Source organism: Sander lucioperca, chromosome 3 (assembly GCF_008315115.2).
Source record: "Sander lucioperca isolate FBNREF2018 chromosome 3, SLUC_FBN_1.2, whole genome shotgun sequence".
In the NCBI taxonomy this organism is placed as follows: Eukaryota; Metazoa; Chordata; class Actinopteri; order Perciformes; family Percidae; genus Sander; species Sander lucioperca.
In genome coordinates this window covers 38,389,080-38,412,988 of record NC_050175.1, presented here as the reverse complement: position 1 = coordinate 38,412,988, position 23,909 = coordinate 38,389,080, and the positions used below count along the sequence as shown (strand labels likewise).

The 23,909-nt window shown below is 40.6% G+C and overlaps 1 protein-coding gene across 1 annotated transcript in view; it reads left to right on the top strand.

The window, feature by feature from the left end:
• The first annotated feature begins 519 nt into the window (after positions 1-519).
• LOC116067198 (SH3 and multiple ankyrin repeat domains protein 2) overlaps positions 520-23,909 on the top strand; it is a 306,129-nt gene continuing 282,739 nt past the window's right edge. Inside the window, exons 1-2 of the mRNA XM_031323535.2 lie at positions 520-941; positions 22,413-22,483. Coding sequence (XP_031179395.1) covers positions 22,472-22,483 — 12 coding nt within the window. The 5' untranslated portion in view covers positions 520-941; positions 22,413-22,471. The remainder of the gene's footprint in view (positions 942-22,412; positions 22,484-23,909) is intronic.

Genomic DNA, 23,909 nt, shown 5'->3' with positions numbered 1-23,909 from the left:
TCATTTCTTATACTGAACTGTAACTTTTATTCTTGTATTTTATCTGTTTTAAATTTTTTATTCTGTTTTCATGTAAAGCACTTTGAATTGCCCTGTTGCTGAAATGTGCTATACAAATAAAGGTGCCTTGCCTTGCCTTGCCTTGCAACTCACGATTATTTTCGTTTGGTCTCTAAAATGCCAGAAAAAGGTGAAAAATGTGGATCAGTGTTGTCCAAAAAAGCCCACGATGAAATTCTCAAATGTCCTGTTTTGTCCACAACTCAAAGATATTCAGTTTACTGTTATTTGTGAGGGAACGAGAGAGTTATCTCACACACAGCTGTGAATTGTTGTACAGTTTTATGTGACCCCCCCCAAAGTGGAACTAAAACCTACGCCCTTGGGCTCACATCCACTTGGCTTGTCGGCAGGCGCTCGCGCTTGGTGCCCTGATAATCAACGCCCCCCTCCCCGTCCTTCTCCTCCTCCCCCCACCACCACCTTCTAGCTCCCTCCCCTGTATCTCTGTCTCGGTGTCAGGCAGGGAGAGATGTGCCGCTCGGAGCCGCGCTGAGTGTCTGTCGCCTCGGGTTAAATTTCAGCGCGGCAGCGCTCGGGTTTCTCTCCGGGAGATCAGGTTTACGACGTATCGGCTGCCTCTCTTCTCCTCTCTCTTTCCCTCCCTCCCTCCCTTCTTTGGCGCTCTCCCGCTGCCCACCACTGCCCTTTTTCTTCCGTCCACACATATTCACACTTTGACTGGAAGTTTTTTTTTTTTTTTTTTCCCCGGCAGAGCTGCTCCACTGTCCGCGGTGCGCGCTCGGAGAGCCGGGAGGCATGAAGCGACATTAGGAACAAATAACCGTGGGAAAGAAAAAAGAGAGAAAGAGGACAACAGGACGAAGGGAATAAAAGAATAAAACAGTCTGAGTGAAACAGGAACCAGGACGACGTCCAAGGTAAGCTTTAAGCTTTTGTCACTTTATTTTCACACCCTGAAGCTATGTGTCGCCTGTGCTAATTCTGCACGGACTTCTCAGTGGGGACTTGGAAAGTGAGTTCATACAACTGGTCGCACTTTTCCTGTCAAACCTTCCAGAGATGACCGCTGTGATCTCGGTGTGTGTCGTTTTTTTCTGCTGCTGTATGTTGGATAAAGCTAACCTAACCTCCAATGAAATTTCGGTTCCACCTTCTAACAAGGGACCCTTTTATAAAGGAACTCAAAGTATACCAATTACTTTGGCTAATTCAAGTTGAACTTAATTTATAGGCTATTTGTTATAAACCATAAATAAGAACAGCTTTTGGTTGCCAGGTGCTCAAAAATCTCACAGTCAGAAGAATTAGTAATGAGTCTCACTGTAGAGCTGCAAAGATGAATTGATTAGTTGTCAGCTATTAAATGAATTGCCAACTATTTTAATAATCGCTTAGACGGTTGGAGTAGAAACTCTCTCATTCCAGCTTGCTTAAATGTGAACATCTTCTAGTGTCTTCTCTCCTCTGTGACAATAAACTGAATATCTTTGAGTTGTGGACAAAACAAGACATTTGAGGACGTCATCTTGGGCTTTTTGGGAGACACTGATCCACATTTTTCACCATGTTCTGACATTTTAGAGACCGAACAACTAATCCATTAATCCAGAAAATAATCGATTAATCGTTAATGAAAATAATCGTTAGTTGCAGCCCTAGTAGTGAACCGGTGTTTCCCAAACTAGGAGGCAGACCTGGTCCACCAGGGGAAGATGTGAAAGTTAAATAAATCCTTTTCACAGCAGATATAATTTGACTTATCAAACACAGGTCTAACTAATAGCTTTATTGATTGCTCCGTTGCATTGCAGTAATTGCTGGAGAATCAATACGATATTGAAAAACAGCAGGCGTCGTTAATGTTGTCCCTCCCACCTGTGGTTTTCCTGCTTTGACAGGTCGAGATGTCTGCCGAGGAAAAGGTCTCTGAATGGGAATCTTTTGACGAAGATAAATAGTGAAGTTTGGGCCACTTGCATTTCATTTTCACAACAGAAAAATTGTGGAACGAAACATGCAGTTCATGTTTTTGAATGACTTTTCATGTAAATTCTACTTGGCTCCTTTTTTAGTTTCCTCAGTATCTTTTGCTATTTATGTGTGAGAGGTGAGTGTGTAGGACATTTTTTTGGTTCCCAAGGAGGCATAAGAGAGAATTTCTGTAGTCGTTACCAATGGTCACAGGTTTGTCACTATGTGATAAGCCAACAGCTACAGTTGGTTTCTAATCTATGATAATACTTCTTAACAAGTCATAAATGAAAGGTTTATTCCATAAAGTCTTCAGTTGTAAATAGGGGTGCAACGGATCCCAAAACTCACGGTTCAGATCATGGTTTGGAGTCACGGATTGGATACATTTTCGCATCAGCGCAAAAAAAGGGGGGGAATTTAAATGATTTATTAAAAAAGGTAATAACATTCACTTTTAACAACAACTTCTTTCACCAGTAAATTGCTGTTAAACGACAAAAATGGATGAAAAAAGGGTCTTTTGCTTTAACTTTGATTTATTAGCCTATTTTAAAGTGCTCATATTATGCTCATTTTCAGGTTCATAATTGTATTTAGAGGTTGTACCAGAATAGGTTTATGTGGTTTCATTTTCAAAAATCACCATATTTTTGTTGTACTGCACATTGCTGCAGCTCCTCTTTTCACCCTGTGTGTTGAGCTCTCTGTTTTAGCTACAGAGTGAGACATCTCACTTCTGTTCCATCTTTGTTGGGAGTCGCACATGCTCAGTACCTAGGTAAGGACTACTAGCCAGTCAGAAGCAGAGTATGAGGGCGTGCCCTGACAGTACCTAGGTAAGGACTACTAGCCAGTCAGAAGCAGAGTATGAGGGCGTGCCCTGACAGTACCTAGGTAAGGACTACTAGCCAGTCAGAAGCAGAGTATGAGGGAGTGCCATGCTAGCAGCTAGGCGAGCATTATAACGTGTGTTCCAAAGTGACCACGTTTGTCTCTGAAGTAAAGGCTGGACTACAATAGAGCTGTTTGGAGCAGTTAGTGAACAGTGTTTTCTGTTGGAGATGGTAAGTTCCTTTGGGGTGGACTTTGGGCTTTTTCACTTTGTAAACCTATAACGTGCACAAAAAAAGATATATAACACAATAAAGGAAAGGGAAAAAGCCAAAAAGCATAATATGAGGTCTTTAAGTAACAGCGACAGTAAATACGTATGTATGGTTAAACTTTGCAATTGATCCGCGGTTCACATGCATTCCGAACCGTGAGTGTTGATCCGTATGGACCATGGATAAACTATAGTCCGTTACACTACTAGTTGTAAATAGTTAATTGATTGTTAATTGATTGTTAATGAGTGATTTTGGCCCAGAAGCTGCAGCAAATCTAAAACTGTTAGTTGATTAACAAAACAGAGACATCTTAAAACATCCCCTTGGGACTTTTCCATTATTTTCTGTCATTTTATTTGGCTAAAGTATCAGTTGATTGATCGTGAAAATGGTCGGCAGAATAAGTTTAATTGAAAATAACTGTTAAATCCAGCCCTATGTCTCCCTCACTTCTCCAGAAGTCAAGCGGTCATTGGGTTCATTGTTGAATTAGAGACAAAGACTGCTGGAGGAGGAAAAACACCAGCCAAGGGGGAGCTTATTACAATCTAAAAGGTGTTCTACTGAACCAAGTAATCTATAAAGCATTACTATATGGTTTATTAAGCATTAATACATACACTGTAAACCTTTGATATAAATTTACAGCTAAAATCTCACAGTATCCATGTTTCCTTTAGGATTTTTTTTAGCAGTGGGGGCAGTTCTGTCCAAACACAACACAGTATGTGGAGTTAAACTGGACGGGTCCAATAACCTCTGAATAGTTCTACTTGTTGTTAAATTGCAATGTGAGCGGCAGCCAACGGCAGTGCATTATGTTGGCAGGATAATTTAAAAGGCAACCGTGACTACATTGTGCGTCTGCCCTATTTCTGATACCGTTGCGGCAGAAATTTTGCCGTGGCGGGCCACCACTACAAAATCAACATAGAGGAAACACTGGTATCTTACTGTTTTAATGTTATACAGGATCATACTCTAAACGGCAATGCATTCTGAGAGAAAACAATAATATTACAGCACTATCTGCAGATGTTACAGATTACAGGTATTTACTGTTAATACCAATGCATCTTGGGAAAATAAAGGAAAAGGCAGGAATTACCCTGCAGCCAGTATATTACTGTAAATTCAGAAATGATGGTAAACTGTCTATTTACAGTAAAATACCTTAAAATGTAAAAACAGTATGCTTACTGTAAATAAACAGTTTACTGGTGAAGCTGCTGCCAGTTTTTACTGTAAATTTACGGTGACAAGTTTTATAGTGATCTCCCAAAGGACTCACAACACTGCTCCCTTTTTAAAATGTCTCCTTTATGCTGTAACAAACAGTCCATAGTGACTAAGATCATGTTACACAGATCTGGATCTGTTTGATTCCTCTGGACCTGATCATGTTTCTTTATTTCATAAAAAAGATAATCTAAAGGGAACATATAACAGTGTTGTACTATGGCTGTTTTATTGCGATTATTTTGACTGATATTGGAGGATACGATCATTTTTGTATGTTTATTCTCATTCTCATTTTCATTGAAAAATATTAAAATACATTTTTTTTAAATGATTACAGTGTGATTTTTGCGAGGATCTGTACCAAACAAAGATTTTTTTCTATAGTCTGTTGGATAGGATTTGTAGGCTGGGACATCTCTTTGCAGCACTGTAATACTTAACTCAGAATGGTTTGACACATATTTTGCCTTTGACAAATATTGCTCCCCCCTGCGATTTGGATATTGCACTAGTGCGATTTTGATGAAATTACGATTAATTGTGCAGCCCAGATACATACTGTAGCTCCCAAAGGACTCACAACACTGCTCCCTTTTTAAAATGTCTCCTTTATGCTGTAACAAACAGTCCATAGTGACTAAGATCATGTTACACAGATCTGGATCTGTTTGATTCCTCTGGACCTGATCATGTTTCTTTATTTCATAAAAAAGATAATCTAAAGGGAACATATAACAGTGTTGTACTATGGCTGTTTTATTGCGATTATTTTGACTGATATTGGAGGATACGATCATTTTTGTATGTTTATTCTCATTCTCATTTTCATTGAAAAATATTAAAATACATTTTTTTTAAATGATTACAGTGTGATTTTTGCGAGGATCTGTACCAAACAAAGATTTTTTTCTATAGTCTGTTGGATAGGATTTGTAGGCTGGGACATCTCTTTGCAGCACTGTAATACTTAACTCAGAATGGTTTGACACATATTTTGCCTTTGACAAATATTGCTCCCCCCTGCGATTTGGATATTGCACTAGTGCGATTTTGATGAAATTACGATTAATTGTGCAGCCCAGATACATACTGTAGCTCCCAAAGGACTCACAACACTGCTCCCTTTTTAAAATGTCTCCTTTATGCTGTAACAAACAGTCCATAGTGACTAAGATCATGTTTTCTACGACCCTGATCTGGATCTGTTTGATTCCTCTGGACCTGATCATGTTTTACTTTTTCTTTATTTCATAAAAAAGATAATTTAAAGGGAACATATAACAGTGTTGCAAGTCTACAAGGGAACAGAAATTACAGGTATTTGGGTACGATTGTCTTTTTTTACACTGTTTAACCATTAATGAAGTCATTAGTTGAAACTAATGAGGGGTGTTTTATTAGAATACTAGAATATTTATTTATTAGAATACGTTGTGCAGTTTGGTATGCTGCACACACACACACACACACACACACACACACACACACACACATAAACACTGGCGCACACACTAGACGCCAGTCACCACGTCACTTCTGTTTACTGAGAGCTAGCGTTTAACTCAGGCTAATTAATTAGCTAGTAAGTGGCGATTTTTGGCAGCCAGCCTTCCATAAGAAAGCACAATGAAATTAAATGTTAACCGATCATTAATTGTTGAGCAGGAAACGGAGTCTCAGTTCACCTGTCCGAGAGGCTCTGACACATCTTCCGCACTCCGTCTCCGCGACAGTTGTAGACTTGTACCTGTTAATGTTCTCTGCATTGTCGGACACATGCAGCCACTTTCCTGAAACCGCTCGTGAGACAGACACGAGTCCACAGCAGCTCGTGGCGTGTATGTCCGAGTCTGTCTCCACCGCCTCCACCTGCAGGTTGTCAACTGGGTGGTTTGGAATGAAAGGGAGAAAACAGGACAGAGTAACACGGCGGATATCGCTCATATACGTTTTTTTGACGACGTAGTTAAGGCGGCAGACGTGTGTTGCTTAGGCAGCCGCCTTAACTGCAAAGTGCTGCGGGAAACCCTGGTGTAGCTAATCTTACAGATGATGCGTTTCTGCTCCACGTTGAATACCTTCAAATCCCAACTGTTCCCAGTCAACGGAATTTGCTCTTCCCTTCTTGCTACAACAAACGCTGCTTCTCTCTCTCCCTTTAAATGCCACCAGATACCACAAACAGAACCTCGCCGACTACTGGCTGAGTGAGTTTTGTGTTGTGCGTGTCATTCAGACCACAAGACAAAATAAGAGTTTAGTTGCAAAAACGTTATGTGCAAAATGAACGTTTTGGGATTACTAGGAGCCGAAATCGTGATCAAAATACGTTTAATTGCACAGCCCAAGTTAGTGATGCGGATCACCAAAGCTGAAACTTTTGCACATTCTTTTGACCACGGGAGCGAATCCGTCGGAATTAGTTGAGATTTTGCCGTCTGACAACACCCCTGGACATATACACACACAGAACCAAAAACTTAACACTAACACAGCTTCCTGCTAGGCAATAATTCAAGATGATAATTTATCGTCTTTCAATAGAATAATCTCGTGATGAAACCATATATGGAGATATCGTGACATTACATTTCCGTTGTTTAAATTGATAATAACAAACACATACTAACTCAGTTTTCTCAGAAAATCTGTTCTTCATTTGAAGAATTGCGGACACAGTATTTTTGTGCATGCATGTAAACATAGTCAGTATAGAGCTGGAACAATATTTTTCTCTAATTTAACTTGAAAGTGTTTACCACATTATTATTTATCTAAAATCTCATTGTAAAAAATATTTTGTGAAAGCACCAATTGTCAACCCTACGATGTCGTCGCAATATCGATATCGATGTATTTGGTCAAGAATATCGTGATATCTGATTTTCTCCATATAACCCAGCCCTATTGACAACACATACAGTCACATACACCGTGTGATCACTCCCCTTATGTCTCTCTACTCATTCATAAAAGTGTTTAGTGTGACTGTTGTTTTAAATTGAGTGCTTATTATTTTGATATGTTGTGTTGAATCACAACTCTCTTCTTCCCAAAGTAAGACTTCAATCACTGGTGTTTTTTTAAAAATGTTAAATGTTTTTTAAGAGTGTCTGTTGGCGACAGAAACTAATTTCAGCCACAATAAGAGCTCAGCACCTGTTCCATTATGTCAGGATCAGACTACACAAATTCAACCCGACAGACACGTCGCAGACAAAAAAAACCCTCAGGACTGGGGCGAAGAGGCCTTCAGGAGTAGCCTCGACCTGGTGACTGAATCAGCGCCGGGATTTCATGAAACCATATCATTTCAGGCGCTGCTTCTCCTCTCTGTTTCAATCCAATCTGAGCAGCCGAGGAACGGCGTTTACTGTTGGCTAATTTACCTAAATGTCAGGTGTAAGCATGTAGGTGGGCGGACCGTCTCATTTGCCCAGAGATGTTAAATTAATGCCTGACGGTTTTACAGCCTGCACCTGCTTCCTCCGTCAGTGTTACAGTTTGTGTGTGTCGCGCGTCACGCCACACTCTTCTCTCCTGCCTTTTTCCGGGAATAGTAATTTGAATAGCCATTCTTTTGCTTCCCCCAGCCTCCTTTTGTTTTACTGGACACTGCAGAGACAGATTCACGCTCAACTGAACTGCTTAGTTCACTGGTGTGGAAATGGTCTTCTGTGCTGATGGAAATCTGAACGGGGTCAGGGGTCAGGGGAGCAATTCCTCAGATGCTTTCCGTTCTACACCTCCAAATGACACTATTTCAGTATTTTATGAATGTATTTGAGGTGTTTGATGAAATCTTTTTGCAGCAAGCTATTACTTTCTCTACACTGTGGGGATCTGTCCATGATGTAAACTCTTTCCTTTAGCCCAATGCCAATGCCTTTATGACCAATTTCCCCCTCTGGGGACGAATAAAGCTCTACTTGACTTGACTCCCTGTATCTGACATTGGTTAGTTCAGTCAAATCAAAGGCATGTGTACAAAAGCAAGACCAGTAACCTGGTAAAAAAGCCTGACTGAAGGATTTTGTAGGCGGGACATTAAGTCAGACTCAGTGGTGAGTCAGACACAGAGCTGTTGCCGAGCCAAAGTAGCGCACTTTTTAATTCATTAACTTTATCGATTATCAGGCATAGAAAACGCCGTTACAGGTAATCTGCAAACTGCCAAAAAAACGGACCAGGGCCGATAATCAGTCTGTCCCTATTTATGACTGTGTGCACCACATTGATGGCTGCTGTATGAGAGTGCTGTGGACCATGTAGGGAGGAGCTTGGAGGGGAAGGGTCATAATACACAGACCTTTCCTTGGAAAAACAAAAGACTATCACCCAGGAAACGGATGTTTGTTCACCGGGAGTGTTTTTAATCCAAACCATGATCTTACGTTTTGGCGCCTAAACTTAACTGTCATCGCTGGGTAACACTCACTTTTAGGCTACGTTCAGACTGCAGGCAAAAGTGGCCCAAATCAGATTTTTTTCGGGGTCAAGTGACCAGGTCAGACTTCTTCAGAAGTAGTGTGAACACTCAAATCTTTTCAAATCAGATGTAGACCACTTCCATATGTGGTCCTGAATCAGACCCAGGTCTGATTTTTTTCAATGCTGCCGCAGTGTGAACAACCAAGGCGGATTTGATGCGACTTTTACGTCAATCTACATTGACATTTGTCACAATTATGTGCCGGCGGGAGTTAGTCCTCCCAGACGCTCTATCAGCCCCGAAGGGCTCGCACACAGAGAGAGCGAGAGACCAAAGCAAGGAGGTAAAGGGTGTTTGGGGTTTTAAGCCCCCAATGTCGCCTTCCAGGCAGATTAGGCAAGGGTCAGGGTTAGGTGCCTTGAAGTCAACGGTCGCAGCGCTGCCTTGAAGTCGACGTTGGGGGCTTAAAACACCATCGAGCAAGGTAACAATGGTGAGATGGTATCTCTGCTCTAAAACAGGACCCAGGGAGGGGCAACAGGGTGTGTGTGTGCGTGTGCGTGCGTGCGTGTGTGTGTGTGACATCTGAGTCCATACGCTCTATCAGCCCAGAAGGGCTCACACACAGAGAGAGCGAGAGACCAAAGCAGGGAGGTAAAGATGGTGAGAGCTCTGACAGAGAGATGGACAAACGGAGGGAGGGAGGAGGTGGATGACAATCTGTTGTGCCTCCTAACTTTCTCATCTCTCTCCTCTCCTCCCTGTTTTATTGTACCTCTTCACCCTGCCTGCCTTCCTGCCTGTCTGTGGCCTTCTCCTGCTGCGACTCGCATCTGCCGGGGAAAAATAGCTGATCTTTAGTCTTGGCAGGGAGTCCCCAGCATGCCCACTGCCTTCTCAGGCTGGGATTTGTGATGTAGTGCAGTGCAGCAGAGGACAGATACTGGCTTTTGGAATTGAGTTTCTTACCTGTGTTCTTTACTCCAAAAAGCAGGCGACCTTTGCCTACTGCGCTTTATCTTCTTTGAGGAATTGAGTCCGCAGTGAGCTGCAGATACAGGCAGCTGGATTTGACCTTAGTTCAGTTTGGTTCTGGTCTTTAAAGAGTAGTTTAGGTTGTTTTGTTTATGTCCGTTTTAATACAGTACACCTGCATGCCACACATGGACGGTTATGAGTAGGGCTGGGTTTAAAGAATAGAGCAATCCAGAATCAATCTTTGTCTGTGTCTTATGAAACTATAAGACCTAAGGAATCCATTGGTACCAACTATGTTATGCTAGCTTGTCAGGAAAGGGGGTGAAATAGCCCTCCAAAGTTAGGCTACATTTTGCCAAAGGAAAAACAAGCATGGCCATGTTTTAAAGTTTTAAATTATTGTAACTGCTTTATGGTCAATTCGTAACGTAAACATTGATAATAATGAATAGTAATGAATTTCAATAATGCAGTAGGTTAGATGGAACATTGTACAATTGTAGAATCTCTTTCATATCCAAGCAACATTGGTTTTGCAACTGAAATATCCCAAATTGACAGCGGAATCGAATCGATTCAGGAAATCAGTGGCGATACCCAGCTCTAGTTATGAGACTATGGACCCCTGGGCACAAACTTGTAAGAGGCCCCCTACTCCAGACGCGCGGGAAGTCATTTTCGGCAGGGGGTGCTTGCGGGGGGGGGGGAGGGGTGCGGACCAGTCTGTCTCTCCCCTCCCCTCCATGAAGTACAGCTGAGCTGATGGTGTGTACTGCACAGCGAACTCAGAACAACGAACAGCGAAGTACGTGACAAATTCTAAAAAGTTACAGACTATTTGTTTCTTAATAGGCATACATAAATCACAATCATACTAAGCTAAATATAGGCTACCATCAGGAAAAAGACGCAGAGATGTAAGACACCGTGTCTCTACCTTATGATGATTTCGGTACACCAAACGTAGATTTGCGCTCTGGAGTTCAGCTGATAAACTCTGCCATGAGTCCCTGAATATCCAGGTACACTGGTAAACAGAGGCACAAGTGGATCAGCTGTTCCACCTCAGTGAAAAGCCCTCTTGTTACTAAAATTATCCCTCTCTTCATCCCACACCCCAAACATGACATACAAAATGTCATGGAACAGAAACAACAACTAGAGATATTTATAAGCGATCATTTTATTGTCATCGCAGTTTGCCAACAGGGGGTGCTGGAGGTGCTGCACCACCTCCAGCACCCCTACTTCCCGCGCCTCTGCCCTACTCTGTCTACAAGTCACCCAAACTCAAAGAGTCTCAAAGAGTCTACTTTTAGTCATTTTGCATCTCCTTGTTTTCGTTTTTTTGTCTTTGTCTTTTTTTTTCAGCAACATTTGTAAGTCGGGACCCCTGACCCCTCGACTCAAACTCAGAAGACTCTACTTTTAGTCATGTTGCGTCCATTTTTGTGGTCATTTTGCATCTGTTGTTTAGTCATTTTGCGTCTCCTTGTTGTCGTTTAGCATACATTTTTTAGTTGTTTCTTTGGGGTCATTCTGTGTCTCTTTCTGGGTCAGTTCTAGTTGATCTTTGTGTTTGTCATAAATCTCCGTAGTAATTAAGTGTCGTTTGTCGTCATTTAGTGTCATCTGTAGTTGTTTTTTGTATGTCCGTGCTCATTTAGCATCTTTTTTTGTGATCGTTGCTTTCCATAATGTTGTCAGACACTTAGAATAATAATCTGAGTCTGTCAGCGGCAAAACGAGCACTTTTGTGAAGGTAAATACAAGCTGGACAATTGCCCTATTAACTTACATTGTAGCTTGTTCCTCCGCTGCTGACTGCAGCGATCTCGCTTAATACTGGACCAATGTCAAAGATTGTTGTTCCCATCAGTCGCTTAGACACAAAAACATAGGAAAATAGATTCCAGGTTGAAAAAAAGGTAGTTACCATTTAACCTTTTCTTTCCGTTGCTAATGTAACAGTACAACTTATTGATGTGAATCAGTGGCTTTGGTTCCTTGCGTTACTGAGAGCTTGTAGTTCCTGTTACTGTGTGTGTGTGTGTGTGTGTGTGTGTGTGTGTGTGTGTGTGTTACAAATCCTTTCCTGGATGTTCACCAAAAACTAATCAATTTCTTCTCAGCCAATGGACTCAATTTGATTGAAATCTGTTAACAAGTTTTGGCAAAATCCTGCTAACAAACAAACATGACTGGAAACATGACTTCTTCCGGCAGAGGGGAAAATTAAAGACATAAAGTAAGAAACTAAACATTCAATTGGTAAAATACAACCAGAACAAACTGATTCATTCAGCATGACATTGGAAGCCTCTCAACTCAACTGCTGTGGATGATTTTTAATAAACCTAAGGGACACTGGTGTTCTTTTAGCAAAAAAATGCGGTTGAAATTTCTCACACAATTAGGGCTGCAACTGATGATTATTTTCATTGTGGATAATTTTTTGGATGAATGGATTAGTTGTTTGGTCTCTAAAATGGTGAAAACTGTGGATCAGTGTTTTCCCAAAAAGCCCAAGATGACGTCCTCAAATGTCTTGTTTTGTCCTCAACTCAAAGATATTCAGTTTCCTGTCACAGAGGAGAGAAGAAACTAGAACAATATTCACATTTAACAAGCTGACATCAGAGAATTTGTACTTGTTTTTTCATAAAGAATGACTCAAACCAGTTAATTGATTATTAAAATAGTTGGCGATTAATTTAATAGTTGACACTAATTGATTTAATCTTTGCAGCTCTACCTCTCTCAGCAGTTTCACCTTTTATTTTGAAAGGCTGACGCCTTCAGTTGACCTTTCATCTGTTCAGTTTTTAGACATATTGGTCAATGACACATATTCTTTCAAGGTATAAATCACATCCTAATGGTTGAAAGAAACTAAGAAATATGTATTCATGTATTATTCATTTAAGAAGCTGGACTCAGAGAATTTCAATGTTTTTTCATAAAAAATATATATTTTAGGGGTGGGGGAAAAAAATCTATACAGCATAGTATGACGATATTTTCCGTGGCAATACTGTATCGATACACAGACGCCGAGTATCGATCTGTTAGTATGTGTGTGTTGGTCGGGCGCCTGGGCGGCTCACCATGTGGAGCGCGTGCCCATGTTTAGGGGTTTTGCTCCTCGACGCAGCGGCCGCGGGTTCGACTCCGACCTGCGGCCCTTTGCTGCATGTCGTTCCTCCTCTCTCTCCCCTTTCATGTCTTCAGCTGTCCTGTACAAGTAAAGGCCTAAAAATGCCCAAAAAAACAATCTTTTTCTGAATGTGTTGGTCAGTCTGTCTGCTTGACAGTCCCATTTTGCAGCCATAAAAATTGAAGTGAGATGAACAAAAAGAGAAATGTATCTTTTCAGATAAAAACAGATGTTGACAAAGTTTCCTTTTGGGGACATAATTTAAAAAGGTAATAAATTGCAATATAATCGCAGAATATTGCAATATGTTTTAAAATTGCAATAATATCGTGACATAAGTATCGTGAGGCCTCTGGTGATCCCACCCCTGTTTATATATATATATTAATCTTTGCAGCTCTAGTGTGTGTCTGACCTCGCTGGAAATGTCCGGCCTCTAGACGCATTTCCCTGCATGCTCTATTTATTTTCCTTCCTCTAGACTGACAAATCACAAAGCTTTCAGCTGCCACACAGGACACCAAGGGTCACAAAACTGTGAAATCCCAATTTGATTATAAATACGTCTCCACACAAAATGCTCCGAAGCCGTGAGATGGGTATGCAGTCGCCATGGATACGTGCTATATCATGAGCTTTATTATTGGGAAGCCCATTCGCTGTGCTCGTGGGGAGCTGCTGATTCAGTAGTAAAACTTCAAAATGCTGCTTCTTATTTTTTTTTTTTGCATTTGTCTTTAATCTGCATCTTTGACACTGACTTTGCCTTCATCTCCTGTGATGAAGCGCTCACTTCACTTGACTGTAATGTTTCTGCACACATCAAACCGCACAGTGAAGTTTTGTTGATTGTGTTTTTTAAAGGATTACGAAACTTTTCACAACAACACATTTTTCCTGTGTTCAGGCACTGTGGTTGCTGATCGCGAGGAGAACTACTCTGTAGTATAAATTATTGTCTAATGTCTTCAGAGCCTCTGGAGGAGCTTCGTCAAGTCTGACAGGTTATCATGGTTATCTCAGCTTGGGCTTAAGGCTTTAAAGGAATATTAGTATGTGTGTAGGACGTATATCAGGCATATACTGTAAAAATAATAGAAGAAGCTCGGTACCTGAAAAGTGATGCTGAAGCTCCTTAAAGCTGCGTTCTCTCCAACTTCCAGCAGGGGGCGACTCCACTGGCTCCAAAAAGAAGGCTGTTTCTATAGAAGTCTATGAGACAATGAGCCTACTTCTCACTTGATTTATTACCTCAGTAAACATTTTCATAATGAGTTTATGTTCTTAATCGCTAGTTTGAAGTCTTCTTCAATACAGCATGATGTTCATTTAGTAAATGATGGTCCCATTTATTTTTAAATAGACAAAGCAGAGGACGCTTCAGGACCTGTCAATCAGGATGGAGGCTAAGCGATGCTAACCATGAATGGTGAATGGTGCCTGTGCTATGTAAAAGCCCTTTGAGTAGTAGTTAAAGGGTAACTACTGTTTTTTTTTTTTTCAACCTGGACCCTATTTTTTTGTTGTTATGTAAAACCCTGGAGTATGGCTCTGTAATAATTCGGCCTCTCTCTCCGTTACGTCTGCAGGAGAGTTTTACACTAATTAGTGAAAAAGCAACGCATGCAAATGTTGTTTTGGTGTGCTGCTGCTCTGTTGGCCAGTGTTGGCCCAGCACCATAAGCCCGAGTGAATGATACCAAAGGGAAACTCAACCAGGTCTGGAATAATTTCCTGTTTACTAAGAGTGGCGAGCCTTGAAAGAAGAAGGCAACAATGGAACAGTAATTAGCAGACTTGGTGCTGTACTACGTGGCTCGTGTCTTTATTGGTTTTATTTTGCTTCCTGTTCTTTATATTTTAGTTTTTCATTCATTCATGTGATTGTAGCAGGACTTGCCGCCACTGTGGGTTTATAACCACCAGCCTGCCCGGCTACTGGCTCACAGCGTTTTAACAAAGAACCAACAAAAGGATATCTCACAGTCCTGTGTCCTGTCTCTGTGGTGTGCAGTCATCAGAAGGTCCAGCACGCTACTGCATCCTACATTAGTACAACAACAGTCAGCTGATAGACTACTGATACTAGATGATGATTAGGCTCGTTGGAGATGAACTGCGCCTCGCCTGTAACGTGGACAGTTAGCTAGCATTTAGCTTCAAGCTAGCTGACTAAATTCATTCAATTATTGAAAACCTGCTAAAGCGTTAACATTAACACTAGAACCTCAACGGACAGTTTTATCCAATCACAGTTGTTTTGCTACTAATATATATTTTTGGACTTGGCCGTGCTTTGGATAACCTCGGGGGGGGGGAAATGAAGAAATTTTTTGATTCAGGCTGAACAGGAAGTCACAGAAACACTCACATCCTGTTAGGTCCGATTCGGATTTAATAAAAGGTTATCAGACCCATATATCAGCTCGTACACAGTCTCCAGTGGTTTTTTATTAAGACAGAGTAGCTGACAAAATACTCTACACGTGATTTGTTGCTGATGTTAATATACAACAGACTGTAGATGATCCGTTGTCTGACAAAGGCGGGCGCGCCCAGCATCATGTAAACAAGCCCAAACTAAAATACTTCTAATATGTCCCTGACACAAACCGAGCACCCAGGAGAATAGTAAAAGGTTGTATATATTATATTTGTTGCATGTTACAGTTCCAATATTTAGAAATGAAAGCTCGCTCCATTTTTCCTTTTCAGTTTTCACGGGGACTTCTGGTTCGTCTTCTCCTCCGGGAAAACACGGCCGCGTTGCATTGTGGGATACGGGAGTAAAATGTAGGGTACATCGTATGGACACTCAAATTAGCAGTGCGTTGTGAGTATTTCATAGTGGACTATATAGTGAATGAAATTTACCTCGGAGAATTGGCGAACACTATATACAGCGGGGAAAATAAGTATTAACGCGTCAACATTTTTCTCAGTAAAGATATTTCTGATGGAGATATCGGCATGAAATTTTCACCAGATGTCAGTAACAACCCAAGTAATCCACACATACAAAGAGTAGCAAAGCCTTTGTTGGTAATGACAGCTTTAAGACGCCTCCTGTATGAAGAAACTAGTCGCACACATTGCTCAGCTGTGATTTTTGCCCATTCTTCCACACAAACTTCAGTCTTCAAATCTTGAAGGTTCTGGGAGCATCTTCTATGAACTCTGATCTTCAGTTCTTTCCAGAGGTTTTCAATTAGATTCAAGTCGGGTGATTGACTGGGCCATTCAAATTTTCTTTCTCTGAAACCAATTGAGAGTTTCCTTGGCTGTGTGTTTGGGATCATTGTCTTGCTGAAATGTCCACCCTCGTTTCATCGTCAGCATCCTGGTGGATGGCAGCAGATTCTTATCAAGAATGTCACGTTACATTTCTCCATTCATCCTTCCTTCAATTATATGAAGTCTGCCAGTGCCAGATACTGAAAAAACAGCCACACACCATGATGCTCCCACCTCCAAACTTCACTGTTGGTATGGTGTTTTTAGGGTGCTGTGCATTGCCATTTCTCCTCCAAACATGGTGTATGCTATGACAGCCAAAGAGTTCAATTTTGGTCTCATCTGACTAGATTATATTCTCCCAGTATGTCATTGGCTTGTCCAGATGTTGTGCAGCAAACTTTAAGCGAGCTTCCACATGCCTTTTCTTGAGCAGTGGTGCGTTGCGTGGTGTGCGTGTATAGAGGCCATGGCGGTTGCGTGCATTACTAATAGTTTTCTTTGAAACAACTGTACCTGCTTCTTCCAGGTCTTTCTGAAGATCTCCGCGAGTGGTCCTTGGTTCTTCGACAACCCTTCTAAGTATTCTATGGACTCCTCTGTCAGAAATCTTGTGAGGAGCACCTGGTCATGGCCGGTTAATGGTCAATTGATGTTCTTTCCACTTCCGGGTAATGGCCCCAACAGTGCTCACTGGAACTTTCAGAAGCTTAGATATTCGTCTGTAACCAATGCCATCCGTATGTTTTTCTACAATAATCTTGCGAAGGTCTTGGGACAGCTCTTTGCTTTTACCCATCATGAAATGCTTCTTGAGTGACACCTTGGTAATGAGAAACCTTTTTATAGGCCATCAATTAGGACTAATCCAGCTGATATTAATTCACACTAATAGGGGGCAGGATTGCCTCCTAAATACTGACAGATTTCAGCTGGTTTACTGGCTTCCCATGCCTTTTTACACCCGTTTTTCTTCATGTGTTCAACATTTATTCCCATTATCATTCTACTTTATTACACATAACTTTTGTCATGGACATAAATGTTTTGATTTATTTGTACGTGTGGATTACTTGGGTTGATACTGTCATCTGGTGAAAATTTCATTCCAATAGCCCCATCGGAAATATATTTACTGGGAAAAATGTTGACGCATTCAATACTTATTTTCCCTGCTGTAGTTCACTATTTCCATGATAAGGAACGGTTTCTAACACAGCTAATGTGTCATTGGTTTTATAGTAAATGCTGCTTAAATTAGGTTTTGATTCAGCAGATCACTTCATATTACAAAAATAAACATATTCTTAATATATTACATTTGAATAATTGCCCAGTTTTTCTGATATCTGTCTGAGATTTCAGCCTTCATTGTAACACAGCAAAGGTGGATACAAGTATAGTTTGTTGCTCACATCACTGAAAAATTCAACAGCAACATCTCTGACTCCATTACATCATTTATCGTTTTACATTACATCATAGGGGCCATTTCCTTGTAGATGGCTCCAGTTGTATATACAGCACTGTAAGTATCTGTATGTTGTCTTCCACAATCGGCATCAGATGAAGACTTCATGAGAAACACTGACATTCCTGTTTGTGTGTAAAAATAGACTTCTGTTTGAGCTGCTACAGTATCTACAGTAACTCATAGGTTTCAGTACCGTTATTACGCCTACTATCTGTTGCTTTATGTTTTATTTACTTATGTGCTTTGTTCCCAGTGATTTCACTGTGTAAACTTTAAAATATTTAGGTTAATGAGGTTCCTGTAAATTCCCAAGGCCACATCCAAAAGATTTAAATAATGAATGAAGAACGCGCTGCTGTGAGCATATATCTAAATCACACTCTGTCGGAGCTTCGCTCTGGTAGGCTCATGGCCAATTTAACCCCAGGGGACAACCCACTTCCACTAGTGTAACTCCCACACTATGTTCAAACTAGGGATGCACCGATTGTGAAATACTGGGCCAAAACCTTTGTTTAAAATAACAATTTGGCAGATTTCCGGTATTGTGTCGTTGTTGTTTCCCCTTTTGTGACAGGGAAATGAAGAAATCTTCATTATGAAAAGATAATTATCATCCCTTCCCTCTAGGGCTGAAGTCTTTGGGGAATAAAATCTAATTTGGTTTTTTTTTTGCCAGATATTACGATTAGATTTTTTTTGTCTTATATTCACTATGTAATATTCGTATGCAAGGATGAGAACATTGATATAAATTGCCAGCAATAAGCGAACATTGAACAGTCAAACACAGAACATTTATCACAAAAGCTAAAGTTATAATAATAATAATAATAATAATAATAATAATATAAACAATTCCAATAAAAAAAATATCAGTACTTTCTGTGAACTGAAATGTCTGGTATGCTTTAGTTCAACAGCAGCATCTACATATTACACCTTCTACCATCCTGTTAAATAAAGTAATACAAAATAAAATCCCCTTAAAATATGCCACATCTGTAAACAATGTAATAATAAAAAGAGGAATCAAAAATGTGGCCTTCACGATGAGCTAATCTCTTTCTTTCAAATCTCAATTTTGATTTGAAAACAATTGTTCAGCCCTACTTCCCTCCATTACACTATCTTTGAATAAGCACAAATTAAATCATACAAATGTATGAAACAAAAAACAACACGAAAACATCGGCCGATGCCGATGTTTTGCAGATGTTTTGTCGGCTGCAGTACAGGTCATAAATCCCGCCCCCTGCATGTTAGCTGATGGGACGTGGGCCAAACTTAAAAACTCAAAGTACACGTCAAATAAAATTTCACCCAAAGATGGTTTCTGTCATTTTAGTTAGTTGTGATCACGCTGATGTTTTGTTCCAGTGTTAATTTTTCTGATCAGTTTGTTTTTTGTTAGTTATTCGATGCTATAAAAACGGGCTGAAACGTCATGATTGACAGCTGGAATTGACTCGCGATTAGGGTTGGGCATTGTTTGGATTTTAACAATTCTGATTCCAATTCCGATTCTTCCTTTCGATTCCAGTTCTTATTGATTCTCGATCACTATTTGCGTGTCTATAGTATACTATTATATGTCTACACGCAGTTCTACCTGAATTAATCTGCACCTCTTAATAGGCCTACTAGCACTAAAACTATAACTGGTCATCGCATCAGTACAACAGGCTCGTTAAAATAAAGTTTACTGCACACAACGGCTGCCACATATTTAATTTATTTATTTACTCAAGCACCCGAGGACATAATCAGGTTCATTTGAACAACAGGCTTTGATTATTAGGCTAGTGGCTGAGCGCCACTAGCCTATTTTAGTAATCACACAATAACTTGACAATTTAATTTAAATTAAAATGTTATATCAATATACATATTCTTATTTTTTTGTGGGACTTTACTGGTAAAATGAAGATTAAAAAACTATTATTTTATATTTTATTTTGCTTTTCCACGGACCACCTGCAGTACCCTCACGGACCATTAGTGGGCCGCGGACCACAGTTTGGGAATGACTGCTCGAACGATTCCAATAAAGAAATGATTCTACTGGAATCGTAATTAATAAACGTGTGGGTGGCCTAACCCCTTCATACCTTTTTTAGTGCATAGAATACTAAGCTATTAAAATAATAATTGTTGGCATATTTTTATATATCGTGTTTTAATGTCATTAATGTTTTTTGCACAATTGATTTATAGTTGCTAATAATATAATTGGATTTAAGGTAAGGGGTTTTGATTTGCCCCTCAGGGACAAACGCAGTTATTTAAATTGATTTTGAATTGAATGTTAAGACCTTCAGTACCTCCGTCCCGGACCCCCTTGTTGAAGATCGACTGCTGATTTGTATTCCGTCTTTGATCTTCAGCTGTTGACTTGTTTGTTTTCCCCCCTCTTCCTCCTCTCCTTCCCGCCCGTCCTCTGAGATTTAAATGTGCGCAGGCAGTTGAATCAACAGCAAGATTATGTGTAATCAGCTTCTATTGAACATAAATCTTGAATGCAGTTTGTTTTGTACAGGAAGGTCATATATTATGTATTGGCTCTAATTCTAGGTCAAAACCTCCGTGTGTTCCTTTACATAGTGTGAGGTTGTCGTGTCTCATCTTTTTGAAAAGTGTCATTTGTGTTATTTTGAAACAAAAACATAACCACAAACAAAAGAGTGAAAGAGTGAAGAAAAATAAATAAATAAATAAATAAAATATATATATATATATATATATATATATATATATATATATATATATATATATATATATATATATATACATATATTGCTCAGAGCAACTTAAAGTGCTCATATTATGCTTTTTGGCTTTTTCCCTTTTCTTCATTGTGTTATATATCTTTTTTGTGCATGTTATAGGTTTACAAAGTGAAAAAGCCCAAAGTCCACCCCAAAGGGACTTACCATCTCCAACAGAAAACACTGTTCACAAACTGCTCCAAACAGCTCTATTGTAGTCCAGCCTTTACTTCAGAGACAAACGTGGTCACTTTGGAACACACGTTATAATGCTCACCTAGCTGCTAGCATGGCACGCCCTCATACTCTGCTCCTGACTGGCTAGTAGTCCTTACCTAGCTACTGTCAGGGCACGCCCTCATACTCTGCTTCTGACTGGCTAGTAGTCCTTACCTAGGTACTGTCAGGGCACGCCCTCATACTCTGCTTCTGACTGGCTAGTAGTCCTTAACTAGCTACTGTCAGGGCACGCCCTCATACTCTGCTTCTGACTGGCTAGTAGTCCTTACCTAGGTACTGTCAGGGCACGCCCTCATACTCTGCTCCTGACTGGCTAGTAGTCCTTACCTAGGTACTGTCAGGGCACGCCCTCATACTCTGCTCCTGACTGGTTAGTAGTCCTTACCTAGGTACTGTCAGGGCACGCCCTCATACTCTGCTCCTGACTGGCTAGTAGTCCTTACCTAGCTACTGAGCATGTGCGACTCCCAACAAAGATGTTACAGAAGTGAGATGTCTCACTCTGTAGCTAAAACAGAGAGCTCAACACACAGGGTGAAAAGAGGAGCTGCAGCAATGTGCAGTACAACAAATATATGGTGTTTTTTGAAAATTAAACCACATAAACCTATTCTGATATAACCTCTAAATACAATTATGAACCTGAAAATGAGCATAATATGAGCACTTTAATACGATATAGTGTCTGGTTTTTGTTTGATATTTAGTGTTGGCAAAAGGCCTTTTATTGAGTTTCCTCTTAGTGAAATAATAGACACGTAAAAGCCAGCATTACTTAGGGCCTCTTTGTTTCCAACCTTATTCAACTCACGGTTACCTTTTCTCGGCTACATTTAAATGCAAAGCCCACTTAAACGACCGGGGGCTTCACGGTGCTCTGTACCCGGCTCACAGTTACCTTTATCTGCTAGACTTAACCGTCATGTGACCGGCCAGCGCTCGCCGTAATTTTATCGGATATCATACGGATTGTTGTGCATAAGTTTTGTACAACATCATACGAACCATTTCATGAGAATCCGTTGGAATTCCCTCCATGTAGCAGGAAGCATCACACAACATCTAAAATAAATAACCAGTGGCTTGAATCGGATTTTTACAAAAGATACCCCCCTCTCCTACCCACTCTTTTCTCTCTACAGGGAGAGAAGTGGGGAGGGGAACTGTGGTGGGCGGATGGGTTGATGTGATTAATGCTGATGCTTTGTGCTTAACATGTTGCATAACCATACATGAGAATTGCATGTAACAAACACTCTTGTTCACTCAGTTTAGGTAAGTCTTAGATAACAATAAGACAAACCATATTATATATGTGTCTATACATTGACATGTTTGTAAAACACACGTAGGCTCCACCAGAAATACGTTTTTCAGTAACTCTGTGGTGGCAGAGGTCTGTACTTTTACCTGAATCACTTACAATCATTTTGGAAGATTGTGCTGAGATGTCCATGTTCTTATTTATCTGTTATTTTTAAATTTTATATATATATATATATATATATATATATATATATATATATATATATATATATATATATATTTTTTTTTTATTTTTTATTTTTTTAAATTTATATTTATTTTTTTTATTTTTTTTAAACGTTCAAAATAAAATAAACTTAACTAACTACTTTTCGCTGTTAATATCAAATATTAAAGCTGATAATATTTCAACATATGTTGAAGGCTCCGGTGATTAAATTTACTGTAGACATCTCTGTTTCCTCCCTCCCCCTCCCCTTCCCTCCCTTCTCTTCTCTTCTCTCCTCCCCCTCAGGGAGCCTGGGTGCAACAGTGGAACCTCCTCTTTGAGAGAGCTTTTCTCCTCTGGATGGTATGGCTGAAATGGTACGTAGGCTCAGTCAAAGGCTAAAAATGTAGTTAAAAATTAAGGCGGATGAGTAACGGGCAGGAAGAGACATGAGTGCTTGAGTGTGCGTGTCCCTTTTTTCATGTATCCCCTTAAGCTGGCCTGCTTTAGCTTTAGATAGAGTAAGATGCTGGATGCTGCTTTTTAATGAAGAGCGCCTCTCACTTGTGATGGATTTACTTTTAACCAGTAAGGGCTCCTGCACACTGCCTGCGTGGCGTGAGCGTGGCTATGTCTTTGCACACCAGAAATGTGTCTGACGCGGCGTTGCTGCGGCTAGCTTTGTCTGTACACATTGTGTCAAAATGACATATAAACATCTTTTCATATTCTATTTTGCCTGGAAATGCTTCCAACACGCTTACGTGTCACGTGAAAAATAGGCGTCGGTCTTGTTTCTAGCATGCGTGGGTTTTCAGCACGGCTTGAGCCGCGCCTGAGACGTGCGTGTCACGCAGGCAGTGTGCACGCTCTAACCTGTTAACATGGGAGCTGAAATATAACACAGCTGACACACTAGGATTACTTTTTTGTCACAGGCTGTTCTCATGAACCATACGTACATTTAGCTACGATAAGTAAAGCACTGTAATTGGTATCTATTCCACGTATTTATTGCTGTATGCACCACATTGACTGCTGCTGTATGTCTTATACAGCAGCAGTTCTGGGCCGCGTAGGAAGGAGGTCAGCGTGGATGTTTGGGTCATAAAACACAGCTCGGGGCACCTGGGTGGCTCACCTGGTTGAGCGTGCGCCCACATAGAGGTTTACTCCTCGACGCAGCGGCCGCGGGTTTGACTCCGACCTGCGGGCTTTTGCTGCATGTCATTCCCCCTCTCTCTCCCCTTTCACGTCTTCAGCTGTCCTGTAAAAATAAAGGCCTAAAATGCCCCAAAAATTTACTTAAAAATAAATAAATAAAACACAGCTCTTTCAAGCCTGGGAGTGGAGTTTGTGTCCTGGGGACAGACGCGTGGTCCTACCCTGGGAGTCTGAGGCTCAACCACTGTCTTTTTCATAAACTTAACTAGTCGTTTTAGTGCCTAAACTTAACTGTTGTCGCCGCACAATGCTCATTTTTTGTTGGCTAAACTCAACTACCACAGCCCTTGAAAAAAACTGGTGCCCTGTACCCGGCTCCCAGTCACCTTTTGTTGGCTAAACTCAACTAGCAACGGCCGCCGATAGGACCGACAGTTCACGGTGCCATGTAGCTGGCATCACGTGACCAGCCAGCGGTCGCCTAATTTCGTAGGATATCATACGAATTGCCGTGCATACATTTTCGTAAGATATCATACGAACTCTTTAGGATTAGAAGACGAAGCACCTCAATGAAGAGCACCTCTCACCCGTGATGGATTTACTTTTAACCCATAAGGGTCAGGGATCACTTGGACT